The 20,160-nt window shown below is 38.8% G+C and overlaps 2 protein-coding genes across 2 annotated transcripts; both read left to right on the top strand.

The window, feature by feature from the left end:
- Positions 1-1,584: 1,584 nt before the first annotated feature.
- On the top strand, positions 1,585-4,130 carry LOC136771911 (sulfotransferase 6B1). The gene is made up of 6 exons (XM_066724477.1): positions 1,585-1,804; positions 2,042-2,250; positions 2,383-2,509; positions 2,861-2,955; positions 3,093-3,279; positions 3,553-4,130. Exons 1-6 carry the CDS (start codon positions 1,666-1,668, stop codon positions 3,672-3,674), a joined length of 879 nt encoding a protein of 292 aa, XP_066580574.1. The 5' UTR covers positions 1,585-1,665; the 3' UTR covers positions 3,675-4,130.
- Positions 4,131-4,395: 265 nt separating this feature from the next.
- lmf2a (lipase maturation factor 2a) lies at positions 4,396-19,547 on the top strand. Its single transcript, XM_066723921.1, has 14 exons — positions 4,396-4,601; positions 7,424-7,677; positions 8,386-8,414; positions 9,619-9,812; positions 9,941-10,119; positions 10,471-10,609; positions 11,587-11,721; positions 11,883-11,988; positions 14,137-14,233; positions 14,918-15,100; positions 15,563-15,731; positions 15,982-16,084; positions 16,175-16,283; positions 16,595-19,547. The coding sequence occupies exons 1-14, from the start codon at positions 4,508-4,510 to the stop codon at positions 16,940-16,942; spliced, it is 2,139 nt and encodes a 712-aa protein (XP_066580018.1). The 5' UTR covers positions 4,396-4,507; the 3' UTR covers positions 16,943-19,547.
- The last annotated feature ends 613 nt before the right edge of the window (positions 19,548-20,160 follow it).

The raw sequence follows: 20,160 nt of genomic DNA, 5'->3' as shown, positions 1-20,160 counted from the left end.
ATGTTATTGCGTAAGATATTTGTTATTTAAATATATATATATATATATATATATATATATATATATATATATATATACACATATGGGTTGTAAATGCCTTATACATGTAGATAATAATGGTTTAAACCTATAACACATTTTTAACAAAAATGGAAATCCAAGTATTTTGCACTCGACCAGGGAAATACAAATTTCTTCCCCACTAACAGCTCTGCAAAAACAACATATATATAGTTCTTCTGCTATTGTTTGTCTCCTTTTCTCCTTTCTCAAGAAGGAGGCTGAAGGTTGCATTGTTCCATTTATCAGGGATTTAAAGAATTATAGGCCCATTAGTCTACATCAGATTGTATACAAAGTATGTCCTGCAAAAGAGCACATCAAGGAGACACAATATCTGCACACATGAAGAAGTGTTCAAGACTTTGGACTGGGAAGTAAAATGAATTAAGATAAACAGAGCTTGTATGAACACCATATGATTTGTGACATTGTCATCATTGCAAAAGCACATTAATGTATACATTTGGAAGACATTACATGCTACTTAAAGGAAATCCAGCCATTTCCCTTAAAATAAAAATATTTGACCAATGCATACTACCAGTGCTCACCTGTGGCCTCAAAACCACTAAATGCAAAAATCACAACAAAACACAAGGAATGGAAGGATATATGCTGGAATAACATTATGAGCCAGAACAATAAAAAATAAAAAGATCCAGGAACAATCAAAAGTATGTTACATCATAAAAGCAGAAAATGTTAAAATGGCAATAGGTCCAGACACAAAGGAAGAACAGACCAAAGTTGGGCAAAATAATCTATAGAATGGATCCTTAGAGATGCAAAAAGACCTAGAAGATGACACACATGATGGGAAGATGAAATCAGAATCGTTGCTTGCGTGACTTGTAAAAGAGATCCTGTACATTGAAACAAGAGGAAACATCTTGGGGAGCTCCTTACTCACTAGATTACTAATATTTATGTTGACCAAACTGAATACAAGAAAACTAAGATATTTCAAATGCAAGGACTATAAATTGATGTATCAGGCAAAATGCATAGTTTTCCTTCTTTTTCATTGTTTGTAACAGAATTTATGTGATTTTTTTTTCCTTGTATTTATTCAGAACTTTAGATTATTTTTGTAATTTGATGCTCTTGTCCAGGGCGACTTACATCTGTACCCATTTATACAGCTGGGCATTTTACTAGAGCAATATAAATGAAGTACCTTGCTCAAGGGTACAACAACACTACCTCATTTGTTATTCAAACCCACAACCAGTTCCAGTTATGAGTACAGAGCCCTAACCAATACTCCACAGTGCTGCCTGTATATATTTTATACTTTAAACTTTATATTATATAAGATTTCCAAAATCAGACTATTTATTTCACTTATATATATTGCAGATATATAATTAGTCTGATTTGGGAAATACCTTGGGAAAGATTATTTATTCACAATCAAGAAATCTTGCAACATTTCCTTCTCTTTTCCAGAGACGATATGACACTGTTGTTATGTGTCATAATGCGCAGCTCCATTTTCCACTTCACTGAGGGATATATAAGGGCAGGAAGATCTCCAGATCAATACCTAGCTAGTCACAGTCCATCCAGGGACACTAACTGTGAGGAAACATCCATCTCAAGATGCCAGAACAGACAGAGCTGGTCCACAGATTCAGAGGAATCCCTTTCTCCACCAGAGCCTCCACAGAGCTGCTACAGTCCCTGGATGACTTTGAGGCCAGAGAAGATGATGTGCTGCTAGTGTCTTATCCCAAATCAGGTAAGAACATTACAATTTACAATACTACTCATAATTACTCTTATAAGCTAATTTCATCTTTTAAATCAGCTTCACACCAAAAACAAACTAAAAATTATATGAAATCTAATCCTTTTAATCAGAGTCGTGACGAATGGAAAAGCACCACATGAACTACATGAGACATTAGATTTAGCCACAGTACTGGAGCACTAGACCTGTTTCTGATTGATTGCTGACGCTCTGTTCTCTTCATAGGGACACACTGGCTGGCCGAGATCCTGAGGAATCTGTACAACTGCCACACTGAGAACAACACGACCAGCCAGGTGACTCTGACATCGTCTCTGGAGTTCGGAGATCTCTCCAAATTCCAGGAGCTCAGAAACCTCCCCAGCAAGAGGCTCATCCCAACACACCTCAACTGTGACATGGTCCCCGTGCAGTTCAAAACAAAGAAATGCAAGGTAGGTTGGCCAGTCCTGCTGTATTCTCCCACATGTCCTAAGGGCAGCTGATGAAGCATTTTGTAAGAAGAAGTAATATAAAATGTAGTAAATGAAAATGTAAATATCTGTGCTTTCTTTTTGTCTTCACAGATGATTTATGTGATCAGAAACCCCAAGGACACGGCAGTCTCTATGTTCCATTACTATCAACAGAATCCCCACCTGCCCAAGATTGACAAATGGTCAACCTTTCTGGAGATGTTCCTGAAGGGCGAAGGTAAATGTTTGGACACATCTTTAATATAGACAAACTTTGTTTTGAAAAAGGAAACTAGACCCTGTTATACTGGTGCTCTCTAATGACACACAGTGTCTTCTGAAACACAGCACGTCCATAAACCCCCGTTCTGCTGTTCTCTTCATTCACCTAAATGCGGACAATTTGTTTCTAGAGGAAGAGGGGTGTTTTACACAGGAAAACAAGAAGCTAATGATAAGAAAGTAGTTGAGTTGAACATGTTTTTTAAGTCCTGGAGAGCAATCAATGTGAAAGTATTGCTTATATATCCTCTATTTAATACTTGAATATATAATATTTAAAATTAATATGTCTTTCTTTACATTGCAGTGGTTTACGGTTCCTGGATTGATCACGTCCTCAGCTGGGAGAAGAAGGAAAATGATGAAAACACACTCTTCTTGTATTATGAGTCCATGAAGAAGGTGAGTTTGAAATGAGATTTCTTCTTTCACAGTTGTGGAAGAAGCTGGAATAAGCAGTGAATATCATTCAAAAGATGTCGTTCAGTTGAACCAGGAATGAAAGAGCACAAACTAAACTGAGAAATTTGTGTTTCCAGGATCTCCCCACATATGTCAAGGAGATCAGTTCATTTCTGAACATCAGTGTCACGGAAGATCAGATCAAGGACATCTCAAAGAAATCATCCTTCAGTGAAATGAAGGAAAAAGCAGAGAAGGAGAAAGTGAATTCAAACCACACAGTGTGCGCACTGACAGCTGACAGGAAGCTCATCTTTAGGAAAGGTAAGGATCTCTAATCAATCCTCTGACACAGCAGGGCTGACATAGTAAATAATCAGGATGAATGAAGTGCCTGAAACTGAAACTAGGAAACTAAGATTGGTATTAGAATTCATTAATGTCATATATTTATATCCCTCCAGACTGTAATTCAAGCTCTTGTTTGATAAATAGCAGACAAGTAACTTTTAAAATGTCAGGTTGTTGTCTAGATAATCCACAGTGTTTTAATGGACGTCTGATTCCTAATTGGATCCAATCTCTGTCTCTGTGCAGGTGCCGTTGGTGACTGGAAGAACCATTTCACCTCCAAGCAGAACACCCAGTTTGACGTGCTGTTTAAAGAGAAGATCAACTCTAGTGTATTAGCAAGCCGTGTTCAATATGAGTGTCAGTGAGGGAGACGGACAGATCCACTCACTTTGCTGTTTGTAAACATGGAGCCTTGTGCCTTTGTAATGAAAGGGCAACTGGAGCACAAATGTCAGGCAATGAAAGAGATTTTATTTTATGCCAGCAAGACACATTCTTCACACTGTTCCCATTGTTCTTTCAGTACGTATTACTGTCAAGCACATTTTGATTTTATTATTCCTAAATCTAACAACGATCACACATGTATGTTATTTATCCTGAATCACACTGTAATTACTTAAAGCACTTTATATGAATTGCATTTTATTGCTACAATAAAATGAATTTAAATTAAACGTTTTTTTTTTCCTGTCAATCAAATTAATGTATGTATAGGCTGTTCTTCTTGACTACATTTTTAAACAGCTTATGGAAGCCTAATGCTTATACACTATGTCACATGGACCATTCCTAATCATTAAAAACTACATTTGATCAGATTTCTATGATTTATCGTTATTTAATACATATAAATAGTGATGTTTTATACTATGGTTCTAATATATAATATATCCTGAAAATGTAAGAATTGTGATCTGTTGCTATTTTGAAAATACACTTCTCTGCAATGCATGACTGCCTTTTGAAAGTTTAAAGCTTTTACTTTCCCCCACAAATCTGCCTGCATTCCTCTGCAGCTCAGTAAGCCCCGCCCCCCGGCGCCTCTCTGCGTAGCGCCGCGCAGGCGCATGCGCACTACGGGAACAAAGCTTTTTATTTCCACCACGCTGGGGAAGTTTCTGCTCAAGCGACGTGTCTCCTGTTTCCCCCTGAATATCCGAAGTTATTATTAGGCGTCTATAACCTGAACACTAAAATGGGTGAAATACAGCTTCCAAGACGTTTATTTCTCTGGAGCATGTCAGTTATTTATATGTTTGCATTTGCATCGCTGTATATTCAGATACCAGGTAAGATATGTGCCTTAACGATTTTGGGGGGCTGTGCTGGATCCCCCTTTCCTGAAGCTTGCAGGTGCAGCTGGCAAGGCGATGGCCCTTATTTCACCCATGCTTTATGGTAACCGAATTAAAATCGGGATTGCAACCATGCTTTTACACCTTACTTGCTTTAAATACAGATTTCAGTCCCCGCTTTTGGTCGATTGGGGGGTTTTCTGCTTGGCTTTTTGTATTAGGACGACTAGCTTGATCGCTCGATCTGAAGGGGCTGGTGTATTGCGTGTGCCGTGCTATGGACGTGGTCACACGATCTGTGTCAACTGTCTAGCCGAGGGCGTTTCCAAACCTGCAGAAACAAACTTAAGAGCATTGTTGTGCTAATTTTACATAGCCAAGATCTCCCCAAAAGCTCGACTAATTCTCCTGTCTCGTTTTTTTACGTCACAGTCTTCTCACTCAAAGTGCAATGGTTGTGGCACAATCCAAAATAGGCTGCCTAATTGCCTGGCCTAGAGGGCCAAGTTTCCCAGCTTTCAAATGAATCGGTTTGAGTTTTACATCATGGCTTGTGAAGACGGCGTGGCCGCTCACAGCAGCAGTAGCGGTGTTTCAGTGCAGTCCCCCTTGAACCCATTGCTGTGCCTTGTGTAGGGTGGGATTGGTTACAGTCGGCCTATGTGTCCATATAAACTGAAGAAAATTGGCGTGCGTTTGTATTTTAGGTTTTGATGACTGACTTTTGTGTAACTACAGATGCATCTCAAATGTGTTTGCCCTCCTTCCACACTGGAAGCTCTGAAACATGCATATTACAGTGTCCCTGGAGTTTGAGAGTCTTTTCTGCAAAATCCTAACACAGCTGCTATTTAACCTACTGCAAGGCACCATATGGGAGGCTGGCACCCTCCTGCCCTAATCTGATTGAACTGCACAGACTAGTTAAACTAAGACTAATTAAACAAAGGACAGGGGAGTGTATATGAAGAATTGCTGCACTGGAGGTATACAGTCTGCAGCTGAATGCTTCTAGTGTTACTGAGAAAGGATTGGATAATAAAATGAGATGGTTGCCTTATCCTGTATTTGTTTTTTACCTTTCATTTAAAGAAAAAGGGCGAGGCTTAATTCCAGTTGTTTTCAGTAAAACATGTTTTTTGTTGCTTTTTATGTGTTGGGCACACTTAGACGGAAATGCCTGTGTTTGTGTAAGAGTAGTGATTTAAGTCAAATGGAGGATTGAAATAGAAACATGTTTTCAAGTGACCTACATAATATTTGGTTATGGGCAAGCTCTATTTGCACCATATATTAAAGAAATGCACTTGCTTTGTCAGGCTACAGTATAAACTGTTTTGCATAGTCAGTGCTTATGGGAGTAACATGGTAACTATCTGGTTAAATGTGCATTTTGTGTGTAGGGGACCTTGCCATCTATATTTTCCTATTTCTGATTTGATCCTGTTTGTGTTGTGTGTTTACCTGTAGTTTTTCCCGGTTACATTGTCTTCCAACCTAACTGTTTAATACATTCACCTCAGTTGCACCACTGATGGTTTTGAAATGTTTCTTACTGTATCATTCTGTTCACCTGTACACATTTTGTATATGCTAAATCATTTTGCTGCTTTTGCAGTGCAATCCTGGTAAGACCTTTTTGAATGGCGGTTTGAGCCATTTCAGGTTCCACAAGTTTGAGGCTCTTTCTGCCGTTGTGCGAGGAACCGGTCATACATATACCAGTTTCCATGTAAGTTCAAGGTATGGGAACAACAGGTGCTGACAAGAATTCACATCCTCTCATTCTTCCCCTCATGTCATTATTGTGCAATACTGATACTGATCACCAACTTTTTTTCTCTCTGGTGTGAGAAATATTACTTGTTTTATTACTTATTTGGTCATGTAAAGCTCTCCTGCAAAGTGTCAGTGACTTACATTTAACTGAAAGTAGGGATAGGTGGGAAAAGGTTATACTATTTGTTCCAACTTAGCCCTTGTTGACAGGAAAGTGAAAAACTAACTTGGATGGGGCAAACTGCCCTGAAACATGTGCAGTTTCTGGCCCAACAGGAACCCTTCCCTGGCAATGCAGCTCTCTCTGTACTTCGCTGCTGCTGTTCATGAAAATGTTGGTCGTCTGCTTCATGCTTCACACAGCAAATTATATTGTCTTGATCTCTCACCTAAGGCACAAAGTCAGGAATTCTGTGAGCAGCTGGCCTAAGCCCTGGCATAAAGGCCTACTGTTGTTTTTGTGCTAGCTGTCTGGGTCAGGAAGTGTAGGCATGGAGCCATATCTGTATAATTTCACATACTCGTAAAACACTTTGTGCAAAATTACTGGACTGTACAATTACATCTTACTTAACATAGAAATGCTCCATTCTGGTCAAATTCTGCTATTACATTTCTTGCATTTTAATTCTTATTCTCCTAAGCTATGTACTATGTAGTCTTTGCTGAAAGAATGCTACTAAATGAAAAGTAAATAGCCTACATTGTGAACATGCAAAGACCTTGAAATAGCTTTTTGATCATTTATCTTATATTATGAATGAACAGCACCTTAAAAATGTAATTAGTTTCGATAAGTAGCATTTATTATCCATGATCAGTTAGCTGCTGAACACCATACTGTTATTAAATGTGTTTCAGAGATCCAGAGACTGGAATTTGAACAAATGTTGAAGGCAGTGAACTGTGTTCATGTACTTGCTAAGTCTCCTTAAGTCAGCAAAAGGAAATTGGATGTTATATACAGTGCAGTTATTTAATTTTTGCCCACTGCCGATCTAATTGCTTTCCCTTGTCCCCCTGCTGTTTCTGACTAGGTCTCTATGGCAATGAAGGTATCCTGCCTGCCCGCTGGTTGATGCGCTACACTGGAAAGCCCATGCTGGAGCAGCTGAAAGACTCGCCCACCTTGCTATGGCTGGGCCCGATGCTGGGCTTGGACACTCAGCAAGGAATGGAGCTGATTTGCCTGCTGGGGACTCTGCTGGCCTTTGGGGCAATGGTGTTGGAGCCTATGAGAGACAGTCTGATCTTCTTCTGTCTCTGGGCTCTTTATCTTTCACTTTACCAGGTTTGTGGCCTTAATTCACTGCTTCTTGTTCAACCTGAATGCTTTGTCACTTTAAAGCTGACAGTGGACACCTTGAGGAGTGGATGAATCTGTGTGGGGGTGTTCATGGAAGGTCAGGTAGCTTGTTGCAGTAAACAACCTAAATCTCTGCCATAAGGTACCTACTAAACACTCCAGCATTTCACGCCTGATGCCAAGGTGCTAACCTTGTGAAATGCAGAAGGGCAATTGTGGTATCCCTTATGAATGTAATGCTTTCCAGTAAAGCAGAAAAGTGTCTGTCATGCCCTGTTCTACTGGTTTTGTTGACATATTGAAGTCACAATGATTGGGGTTCAAAAATTCACCGCCTCCTTCCTTATAAAGCCCACCCATCTTAGCCTCTAGTAGATCAGCCAGAGCTTCAGTAGCAGTTAGGAAATGCAGACTAAAAAATAAAATTAAAAAAAATCAGTCACCAGACTAAGGGCTAGACTAAAAAATTAAGTTTTACCCACGAATCGCAAAAATCAAATCTTTTGATTTGGTCTTGTCCTCCTAAGATGCATACTTCTTAGTTTGAGCTCCCCACAACAGTCCTGAAATGTGTCTTATATTTTCTAATTCATTTATAAACTTCATAATGAGTGCAAAAAATATATTCATACGTAGTCTAATTTCAGCATTTATTTACAGAAGCTGTAGAATAATGTATGTTTTTATTTTTAGGTTGGTCAAGTCTTCCTCTACTTTCAGTGGTAAGTGATGTTCTTTTACTTATTGAAATTTCAAAAGGGTCAAAAAACAACCAATTGTGCTGCTTGGAAAGAGTGCTTAAAAAAACATGGAAAAGTTAGCACTAAAAGTAATTTATTAAAAAAAATGTAATCCACTTTGTCATAAATAGTGTATGGCAGCTTAGTGAATAGCACTTTCCATTGATACAATAGTCTATTTGCAAGTCAAAAGCCCTTTCACATCTCTTAAACACTTCTTTGTGTATTAGTAATGCCTCTAGGGAAATGCTCCAGTTCTTTAAACACTAATGATAGCGCTTGCCGATTCAGAGCAGTGCAAACCTGTCCTCTCTGTTCCTGCTGTGTGAGGTCTGTGCTGGGACTGTTCAGGGCAGAGGTGCTTTCATTAATTTCCAGAAAGAGTACCAAACCAGTCCCAGAATAGCGCAGAAGCTCGGCTCATTTCATATTGTTAGAGCTGCTTTGGTTTCTTTTAATTGGGTGCTTTGTGTGTGTGAGTGAGACCTCTATGTTACTGATTTGGCTATAAAATGTAGGGAAAGTTGCTAATGGTTTCACTCCTGAGTTCATTGCATCACTCTCAACTTGTTAGATGATTTGGATACTCATAGATGGTACATCATGTACATCCAAATCACCCAAGAATACATTTCACTAGCACGTTGCTTTCACTGCATGTGTGCATAAATTGAAGGGGGTAGATCATTCCACTTCCACCTATTATTGTTTCCCCCGGTCGTTTTTTTTTTTTAATAAGAATAGCACCAATGAACCTTGACGCAACCCTGCCCAGGATAAGCAAATTGAGAAAATAAACAAAGTCAAGGAAACTCGTGACCGTGTCTTTATTAGTAGCATTTATTTGTATCGGTATGCATGACTGATTTCTTTTTTGCCTTATAGCCTGTGGTGCAAGTTTTCCTGAAGTTTGTTTCAGTTCTGTTTTAACATGCTTGGCTTGCTTGCTTGTTTGTTGCCGCCTTACTGCTTCTCATGTGAAATCGGGAAGAAACTGCAGACAGTGGGTAATGTTTAGAGTATGTCGAGTTTATAGTGTAGGAGGATTTAAGATCAGTGCTGTCCCAACACTTCAGCCTGAGGTGATCCCTGTTACTGCATCTCCTTGAACTGATTTTAGAACTACCAAGATCTTTCCTATGACCTTTGAGATTTGATTTGTGTATTCACTTTTTCTGTTATTTAGGGACAGCTTGCTGCTAGAGGTGGGCTTTCTTACGATCCTTGTAGCCCCCTTGAACCTGTTCAGATGGAAGCAAGGCTTAAAACACCATGACGGCATCACCTTTTGGTTGCTCCGCTGGCTGCTCTTCCGCCTCATGTTTGCCTCTGGAGTAGTCAAGCTGACCAGTCGCTGCCCGACGTGGTGGGGTCTCACAGGTACCTCTCATCCATATTGAAACTGCCCCCTTGAAAGCAGAACATCTAACTGACACTTTGGAGTAGCTTGTAGTTTTTTTTAAAATGTATTTATTCGTTGTTTAATACGTCACACTCGTGTTCCTCAGCTCTGACATACCACTACGAAACTCAGTGCATCCCCACTCCCCTGGCTTGGTACGCGCACCAGGCCCCGGTGTGGTTTCAGAAGCTCAGTGTGGTCGGCACGTACGTCATCGAGATCGCGGTGCCGTTTCTCTTCTTTCTACCCATCCGAAGCATGCGAATCTTGTCCTTTTACTTACAGGTCTGTAATGAACCCCTTGTTGTGCAGTTGCAGTGTTTGTGTCTTAAGTGGGTTGCCTTTATTCTCACTGTTGTACAGATTTCCTTTAGTTGCTTGTAATGGGTTGGCGCTGATGTCTGTACTTGTGCAACATATTTCAAATTCTTGTTTTAGTGACCTTAATTACACTGCTTGAAATGTTGACTTCTCTGGTTTCATGATTCTGTTGCTCAGGTTTTACTTTTTGCGATGAGATTATGCACGAGCTGAAGAGCAAACACTATTTAATAAGTGATTTTATTCTTCTGAACAGACTTCCTGATATTCTGTGGCCCATGTTTGATCTTGCCTTTTTTATTGTTCACTGTCTAGGTGCTGCTTCAGATATGTATATTACTAACCGGGAATTACAACTTCTTCAATCTCCTCACCATTGCGCTGTGTTTCTCCTTGCTTGATGATGAACACATTCACGTATGGCATGGACAATGCAAGAAGAAGAAATCCAAATGTAAGCGGTTTGTGTTCTTCCCTATCTGTGTTTATAGTGGGTGCACAGTGAGAAAACTGAGGATGTTCTTAAATCAGCATGGGGGGGAAAAAATCTATATCTCAACTGCTTTCAATATGATTCACATCAAGTAAGGTTAATAAATATAAGAATACTAGGTATGATTTTCCAAAAAAAGATTATGTACAAATTTCTTACTATGCAAGACATTACTTTGCATTGCTACAGTACTTGCAAATCTTAAGGCCTTTGTACTGGATGAATAAGCTTTCTCCTTTCACATGTTTAGTTCTAGATTTATTAAGCAAACATTCACCTCCCTTTTTAGAAGTCATTGATAGCTTTTATCCAACTCTGATATATGATCTTTGTTTATCAATGTGTGCAGCCTATATGAACTTTACATTCATTATTTTCTTCTGAAGTGAATAGTTTATCTTCCAAAACTGCTCTCTCGATGTGAACAGAAAAATACAAACACCAATCCTCGCGTTTCCTGAATGTTTGTTCTGGAATAGTCTCTTTTGAAGATATGACTCTTCAGCATGTGGAAACAAAGTATTAATTGTCACATTGTTTTGCACGTGGAGTTGTTTTTCCTAGACTCGCCCACTTAAAGCATTTGAGGTCAGAGTTTTGTGTTAATTTGTGTGCGCCTGCAAAAGTCGACCACAAGGAAACTGCAAGTCTACATGCTTTGTGGTAAAAATACGAAATGAAATGCATAATTGATTCTAATAAGCTCTAGAAAGTGTTTTGTGATTGTTTTCCTCCTCTCCTTATGCATTTGTTCTTGGAATGCACCCAGAATATACATTTTGATAGGAGTTCATTGAAATGCCTATTTATTGGTGTTAAACTGTGTGGGCAAATATTTTGTTTTTTGCTTGTGATTTTGAAAGCAAAGGTACAGGTAAAATCTTGCATGTATTAATTTTAGTTTCTTCACTCCCCCCCCCACCCATTGTCCTTTACAGCCTGGATGCAGACCCTTGCCTCTTGGGGTGAAGGACTAATTAATTTAGCACTCTGTGGAGGGATCATATACTGTACTGTGGTGTATTTTGAACTTAAGATCAATTGGGAGACTAAATCAATATCATCAAAAACAGGTAGGGATTGTCTCAGGCGTTTTGTTTGACTTTTTGCACTGTTAATGATTCCAGTCGTAGTATATTTGCTAGATGATTTGACATGACTTAATTTTTTTTTTTTAAAGCCAAATGTGATGAATATATAAAGATTAAAACAGTTGTATCATTATTTCTTGCAGCATTCACATATCATGAATTTAACCAGTGGCTTAAGATGATTACCGGTCCCACCATTTGGATCGGTGTCCTCTCTCTTACATGGGAAATAGTCACAGCCATGTTCAAGTAAGTCCCCTTGATTGTGAGAGACAACATCTTCAGGAGTTGGCAACTATGTTGTGCAGACAGTACAGTGATGTGTTTTTGTGAAGGTGGTGACATTTCCTGAGTTATTTTGATGGACATAATCATACTAACATAAAGGCATACATATGTGTGCAAGAACAGATCAAAGATGGACAAAATGCTATCGAATGGGATCTCTAGAGATGAAAAATACGTAGAAGATGACCACATAAAAGATGGGAAGATTAAATTATACACTTTGCAGGCGTGGCATGGAAAAGGGAAGCTGTAGATTGGCCTTTATATGTATACAGTGAGGGGAAAAAAGTATTTGATCCCCTGCTGATTTTGTACGTTTGCCCACTGACAAAGAAATGATCAGTCTATAATTTTAATGGTAGGTGTATTTTAACAGTGAGAGACAGAATAATAGCACAAAAATCCAGAAAAACACATTTCAAAAAAATTATAAATTGATTTGCATGTTAATGAGGGAAATAAGTATTTGATCCCCTATCAATCAGCAAGATTTTTGGCTCCCAGGTGTCTTTTATACAGGTAACGAGCTGAGATTAGGGGCACTCTCTTAAAGGGACTGCTCCTGATCTCAGCTCGTTACCTGTATAAAAGACACCTGTCCACAGAAGCAATCAATCAATCAGATTCCAAACTCTCCACCATGGCCAAGACCAAAGAGCTGTCCAAGGATGTCAGGGACAAGATTGTAGACCTACACAAGGCTGGAATGGGCTACAAGACCATCGCCAAGCAGCTTGGTGAGAAGGTGACAACAGTTGGTACGATTATTCGCAAATGGAAGAAACACAAAATAAATGTCAGTCTCCCTCGGTCTGGGGCTCCATGCAAGATCTCACCTCGTGGAGTTTCAATGATCATGAGAACGGTGAGGAATCAGCCCAGAACTACACGGGAGGATCTTGTTAATGATCTCAAGGCAGCTGGGACCATAGTCGCCAAGAAAACAATTGATAACACACTATGCCGTGAAGGACCGAAATCCTGCAGCGCCCGCAAGGTCCCCCTGCTCAAGAAAGCACATGTACAGGCACGTCTGAAGTTTGCCAATGAACATCTGAATGATTCAGAGGAGAACTGGGTGAAAGTGTTGTGGTCAGATGAGACCAAAATCGAGCTCTTTGGCATCATCTCAACTCGCTGTGTTTGGAGGAGGAGTAATGACCCCAAGAACACCATCCCCACCGTCAAACATGGAGGTTGAAACATTATGCTTTGGGCGTGTTTTTCTGCTAAGGGGACAGGACAACTGCATCCCATCAAAGGGACGAGGGACGGGGCCATGTACCGTCAAATCTTGGGTGAGAACCTCCTTCCCTCAGCCAGGGCATTGAAAATGGGTCTTGGATGGGTATTCCAGCATGACAATGACCCAAAACACACAACCAAGGCATCAAAGGAGTGGCTCAAGAAGAAGCACATTAAGGTCCTGGAGTGGCCTAGCCAGTCTTCAGACCTTAATCCCATAGAAAATCTGTGGAGGGAGCTGAAGGTTCGAGTTGCCAAACGTCAGCCTCGAAACCTTAATGACTTGGAGAGGATCTGCAAAGAGGAGTGGGCCAAAATCCCTCCTGAGATGTGTGCAAACCTGGTGGCCAACTACAAGAAACGTCTGACCTCTGTGATTGCCAACAAGGGTTTTGCCACCAAGTACTAAGTCGAAGGGGTCAAATACTTATGTCCCTCATTAACATGCAAATCAATGTATAACTTTTTTGAAATGCGTTTTTCTGGATTTTTCACTGTTAAAATACACCTACCATTAAAATTATAGACTGATCATTTCTTTGTCAGTGGCAAATGTACAAAATCAGCAGGGGATCAAATACTTTTTTCCCCCCACTGTATCTAACCTTATAATAGATTAGCGTCTTTGATCTATTATAAAGTAATTTTATCTTGAACCCAGTTTGGTTGGTTTAATAATAAAATAAAAGCTGCTGTCCCAATATTGGAATTGGAATTAATGATCCGGGGTGGGGCAATGTTTTGATGTAGTCTAGGCCTAGAACTAGAAATCTGTTGGTGCTCAAGAAAACCATTTCTGAGTTATCAATCAGAAATGGAGAGCTCCTGTACTGCCGGAAGTGACAGTTGTTGTTTTGCTCTCAGGTGTGCGTGTGTGCGAGGCTTCTTCTGGAAGCTGTGGTCTACAGTCCAGTGGGCAATATTTGCTTCGGCAGCAGCTGGCATGTTTGCAATCAGCCTGGTAAGGGAACACGGTTTATATGTTGGGATGGAAATTTTTTTTTTTTTTTTTTGCAATTCTGCAACGGAATCAAATTTTTATAAATTAATCGGTTTTGGCAAATTCCACCAACATTATAAATGTCACATTTAATATGTCACAAGTTTCGTTAATTTAACAGTTTTTTTTCTGTTCTCTTAAAGGGGCTTAATTGAAATAAAAATCAACAGATCACCCACAGTTATTATAGCTATTGTGAAAAATTGATGGAGGGTGTTGATCACTTTTCTTTTCCCAAATCTGATGTACACATTTCAACTTAACATTGGAACATTTTGTTAATGGCTTTTGAAATAAATGTAATTCCAATGATTAATAGATGTTACTCCAACACAACATAATTAAGCTTCTGCTTTATCTTCAATAATTTTTCTTCAACCCCTCTTTTAGTGAGATGTATCTTGTTTTATACAGTTTCAATTTACTTGTGTTTCAGAGCATTGCATTTTATCTCCAGTTGAGAGCTGGTGCAATGTTTTTTATTCTATTTGTATCATTGGGTGTGAGACAAGTAAAGAGAAACTATTTCTGTTCTGGTGTTAAAGATTCAGTGATTCTGTAATGAAGGTGTTTGAAAAATGTGGAACATATTCTCCACAGATTTTGCTTTGCTTCTAATGTAAGCGTGTTCTGTTTGATTTTCAGGTTCCTTATACATTCATCGAATATGATGCCAATAGCAAAATATGGCCGGGTATCAAAAGGGTTTATGATGATGTTGACCGTTTCCAGCTGGTGAACTCCTATGGGCTTTTCAGGAGAATGACTGGGGTCGGAGGTCGCCCTGAGGTTGTTCTAGAGGGCAGCTTTGACAAGGAAACGTGGACAGTAAGAACGGCTTTATTCCGGGCTGTCATTAGGGGCGCTATGTTTTTCTTTAGGAGTACTTACCTTCTTTAAGACTTGCAACACATTTTAGGACTGGTTAGACATCTGGATAAATGGCAGGAAAGTAAATTTAATACGGAAAGTTTGAGAGTCATTACTTAAAATTAATAATCTCTGGTGCCATCTCTGATTTTTACTTGGGATTGTGAAGCAGTGTTCCAGTTTAAGTTTGTTGTTGGTGTAAACCACTGAAAGCAGTAGATTAAACATAACATTCAGTTGTGCGAAATGTATAACGTAATGGATCAACATTCAAAGATGTACAGTTAACTAATTAGACACATTTTTTCAATGTCTGAATCCTGTTAAAAACTGTTTTACAATTGTGCTGTATGATTACATTGTATTTCATAGCCCAGCCCTGTTTACAATATCACTTTTCCTCTGTATTCTTGCCTACAGGAAATTGAGTTTATGTATAAGCCTGGTAACGTCAGTGGCCCTCCCCCTGTAGTGGCTCCACACCAGCCTCGCCTCGACTGGCAGATGTGGTTTGCAGCTTTGGGCCCCCAGGCGCACAGCCCCTGGTTCACTGGACTGGTCCATCGGCTGCTGCAGGGCAAGAAGGATGGTGAGGAGATGACCCTTATGCTTTGTTTTTATTATGGAGTAAATCTGGTGAGGTCAATGGTAGAGCTGTTCCTGGACTGTGTTGGCCGATTAAAGCATTCCTGTGTTACCATTGCCTACAGCCTTCGTATGTCTGCCTATAGACAACCCTCAGAGGAGAGCTGAAATTGGCTAAACCATGGGGACATGGAAGGAACAAAAACCCAACTTCCGTTTTAACATCACACAACTTCCTTTCTTCTCCCTAACAGTGATCAGTTTGATACAGACCGATGAGTCTCAGTACCCATTTAGCCAAAATCCTCCTGTCTTCATCCGAGCTCAACTCTACAAATACTGGTTCATCGATGATGTGTGAGTATTTAAGCTATTTCTTATAGTTGAGATTTCTTGGTACAAAAAAATATTCTTACATACTGTTTTTTATTTTTTTATTATTGGAAGATCACAAACCAAACAATGGTGGCGGAGACAGTTCATTGAAGAATTTTACCCCACTGTGTTTCTGGGGGATCCCAATCTGGAAGCTTTGCTCAGTCAACATGGACTCAAGGTAACACCTCAGAATTACTCATTGTGCTTTTCTCATCTGTTACTGTACTGTTGGGCCAAACATATGAGTTCTACAGTCTGACCTGCAGTAAGCGCTTCACTAAAAACCTGTCGGTCATTTTGTCCTTGGATTTGATCACATTAAAGTGACAAATATTTATTATATTTAATAATGGCAGCGTAAACATATCTTCAGGTAAATGACTTTTTATCCCATTTGCCTCAGACTGTGGGATACATTAGAATGTAGATGAGCATTTGTGGATGTTAAGATCTGTGCCTAAAAGCTGCTCTCCATTTCTATTGTTGAAGGACAAAGGACCTGCAAAACGTAGCACAGAAGCCTTTGTCCCGGCCACCTTAAAGTGTATCCGTGAGCATGTTGGACCCCTCACTGGTCCCCAGGTCCTGCTGTCTCTGTTCGTCACTGGATTGGCCATCTGTGTCCTTAAAGGCCTGTTTGGCAGGGCTCCCCGAGCCAGCAAACCAAAGCCTGCTGTAGCTGAAAACAAAACCCGAAAGGCTAAGGATGTGCCGGTGGCTGCCGAAAAGAAGGATCACGGCAAGAAAAAAGATGTTTCTGGTTCAACCAATGAGGAAAAGGAAATTACTGAAGAAAAGCCCATGGATTCTGAGAAAAGCACCAAGAGAAGAAAGTAAAGTGTTGCCTACTGCTCTGTGTTCTGGCAATAGAAGACATGAAGGCATCTCCCAAGTGCCATTAGAGGGGTTATGTCAATGCGTTTTATAATTTTTCATTTCACAAATTAGGTCAATACAAAGGAATGCATAGTTTTTAGTTTCCCACATATAATAAATATTATGAAGTGATTATAGTGATTTTTCCAGTGTTGCTGCTCTCTGCTTGAATTGCACCAGTGTTTTTTTTTTTATTTTTTTTTTATTATTATTGGGGGGCACGGTTTGTGAACATGCAAAAGATCCTAAAACCATAGTGAGAGGTGCTTGGTTAGGCATCACTCTCTATGTGTAACTAATGTGGCTCTTTGGTGTCTGAATCCTTGGAACTACAATATCTTAAAACCAAAGTGGATACCAGCAAGTAATATCAAATGAGTGACCGTAGTTCATTGAATCTGGGATTGTGTTTTTAACTTCAGGGATAAGGTTGGGTTGGTGCATTCTGGTAATTGAGTGGTTCCTTAATTTGGCTTTAGAACTACAGGGTTCATCCACTACTATGGAAATGGCATTTTTTCCCCACTCTTTTTAAAATACTTTATATATGGTTTCATCCATTCATTCTTGCTCTTTCTAGACCTGTATTTTGGTTTCTTGTCAGGTAAAACCATGCCATTGTGTTTGAGGTTCAGACATTGACTACAGTGCAATGGTTCAGTTCAGAATCATTCAAGGCAAATCGATTTGGTCCCCTCAAATAATAATGTATCGTCATATATTTCCCCATGTTACAATCCTGCAGTTTGTTTAAACAGGCAATTTTGCATTTATTTTTACTAAAATATCAGTGGGATTTCTGCATTCTATCTTTCTGTATTTGCAATTCAGCCCAGATTTTAACTCAAACCATTCGTTTTATGTTTATTTGTTAGTGGCGTTCCTAATCGGATGTCACTACTTTACTGATAATGGATTACATTCCAATTGTGGGTAGCTTTTACCACATTACTTTTTCCTTATCTTCAACTAGCAAGTATCATAAATGTTAAGCAATAGGCTTCAATATCTTATTTTTGGGGGGGGAAGGTATGGAATCAAAAGTAGAGTTTTATATATATACATTTTACATGTTCCATCTATTTTGATGCTTGCTCTGTAGGTTAACTTCAGCATTACTTCATGGATTATTTTGCTGGTAAATCCTCAAGATAATCTATACTTATTTTAATACTTATCTGCTCTGCAGGCCTTTTCATTTGCATTCCCAGAACTCACTGCTTTTGCTGACAGGAAGTGGTACTTGCTCCATGTAAAGTCCTGATGTATTTTTTTTCCTCTGTATATAAGCTTCCAGAGCTCTCTTTTGTAAATGGTTGTGTAACACAGCAAGAAATAGTGCCTCCTGGCTGCAAACTTTTGGTTATGGGAATACATTCAGTAACCTTTTCCTTCTTTCTATGGCAGATGCAAGTTATTCTTTCCATTGCACTACACAAGAGCACAAAATCATAGATCTTTAGCCATGGACTGCCTTTTTGAGATGAAGCCTTTGTGTAGTTGTGTGAAAAAAAAACTGATGGTGTAAATGAGTTGGGTGTAGATTTTAAATGATTGAGTGATTTGTGCTCAGTAAGGTCAAGATAAATTATCACTACCTTTCAAGAAATGATTTACCTAGTGAATCGTATTTAAAAAATATATTAAAATAAAATCATGTTCATGTATGAACTTGAGTTACGGGTGGAAAATCTCCAAAGAAAAATAATTTAAGTAAGGTGGGGGGAAATGTTTTCTTCATACAAGCTGAATAAGTGTGGTTGTCGTTCATATTAAACACAATATTGTAGACATTACATTTGGAAGCTGTTATTAATGTATCTCTAATATGTAAATTACATTTGAAATCAACTTTACTATCTGACTTCAAGATAATACAGATAGCTTGGTAAAAGTAAAAATCCCACACTAATGGCTATGAAATGTTTGTTTATATTGACTCACCACGCCTTACTTTATTGCATTCAATCTCAAGTGTTGAAAGGTCTCTGTGTAATGTTACATGATTTTGTCTCTGAACATAATCCTTGCAATCGCAGACATCCTTCCACCATATTGCTAATTGATAAAGAAACCATGCCGTTCTGATGTTGGACACTAAGATGTTTTTACCCCTTCTGTTTTGCAAAGCTGTTTAATTATTGAATGTGCACAGAGAATTTTAATACCCTTGATCTCAGGAAGTGGTCCAGCAGGCCCACTAAGTGTAAAGTTAGTGACTGTCATCATGATTTTTAGTTTTTAGCATCAGAAATCTAATGTATATTGTGTTGAATATTTTCAACTTATTTATATACATGTATGTCAGTTGTTTTAGGGTATTGTCCAGCTGGTAGGAGAGAATGACGGGTTCTGTATTAATCTAGTCACCAGAGCACCAGAGTACGCTGATTCATTTTAAAATCAACCTGTGCACTATCCGTAATGCAGACAGCCTTTTTTCTGCCTTATTCATCTTTGAAAGAATGTAAAAGACCCAGGGAAGTAAAAGAAGCAAAGAGTAAAATGTTTTAAAACTCTATTGTATTTATAATAAAATAAAATAAACTTTTGAATTAATTTTTAATGTGTATTTTGTGCCTTTTTTGTCGTCCTACAGTAAATGATAATCAGTGGTGGCCTGATAAATCATGAGATTGCTACTTGTGAAAAGAATAGTTTCATAGGAAAAGCCTATGTTTATGTATATGGTCTTAGTTTTGTAATAGTGCTCGTAACAGTCAGAGTACATAGATAATATAGCTCAGCTTTATTTTTTTAACTTTCAATTTAAAGCCAGAACCTACATTTCAAGTTACCTAAAGATTATTATTTTTTTAATTAACTTTCCTTTGGCTTTTTTCACAGTACATTTCTTTGTTCTTCCGCTTATTTCTTGTGATCTAATTAACAGATCACAAAGATATAAAAATTAGTATATACTAAAATGTTAACGGCCGTACAAATATTTAAGTGAATGTTCTTGACCATTTAACTACATTATGTGTTATATTGCTCATGAGCACTGGAGTAGATATTTGTGTTGATAAAACCAACCTCCCAATTTATAAAAGTATTACTGAGATTTGTTTGAAGTGCAAGATGCTTTTGGAAGGAGGTGTAGAAGGAATCTTTTTCTTACCTGCAAGACGGTAGGTATGCTGGCTATAAATACTCCTTGAATGAGTCACATCTCAATT

The sequence above is a fragment of the Amia ocellicauda genome, chromosome 15, assembly GCF_036373705.1.
Source record: "Amia ocellicauda isolate fAmiCal2 chromosome 15, fAmiCal2.hap1, whole genome shotgun sequence".
NCBI classification, from domain to species: Eukaryota; Metazoa; Chordata; class Actinopteri; order Amiiformes; family Amiidae; genus Amia; species Amia ocellicauda.
This window is presented reverse-complemented; position numbering and strand designations above follow the sequence as displayed.

Bases quoted from the DNA above. Each gene is read 5' to 3' on its own strand.
- lmf2a (XM_066723921.1), top strand. From the start codon at position 4,508: ATGGGTGAAATACAGCTTCCAAGACGTTTATTTCTCTGGAGCATGTCA. The intron at 15,732-15,981 runs GTGAGGAGATGA...TCTCCCTAACAG, and splicing joins GCTGCAGGGCAAGAAGGATG to TGATCAGTTTGATACAGACC. The intron at 16,284-16,594 runs GTAACACCTCAG...CTATTGTTGAAG, and splicing joins TCAGTCAACATGGACTCAAG to GACAAAGGACCTGCAAAACG.
- LOC136771911 (XM_066724477.1), top strand. From the start codon at position 1,666: ATGCCAGAACAGACAGAGCTGGTCCACAGATTCAGAGGAATCCCTTTC. The intron at 2,956-3,092 runs GTGAGTTTGAAA...TTGTGTTTCCAG, and splicing joins ATTATGAGTCCATGAAGAAG to GATCTCCCCACATATGTCAA. The intron at 3,280-3,552 runs GTAAGGATCTCT...GTCTCTGTGCAG, and splicing joins GAAGCTCATCTTTAGGAAAG to GTGCCGTTGGTGACTGGAAG.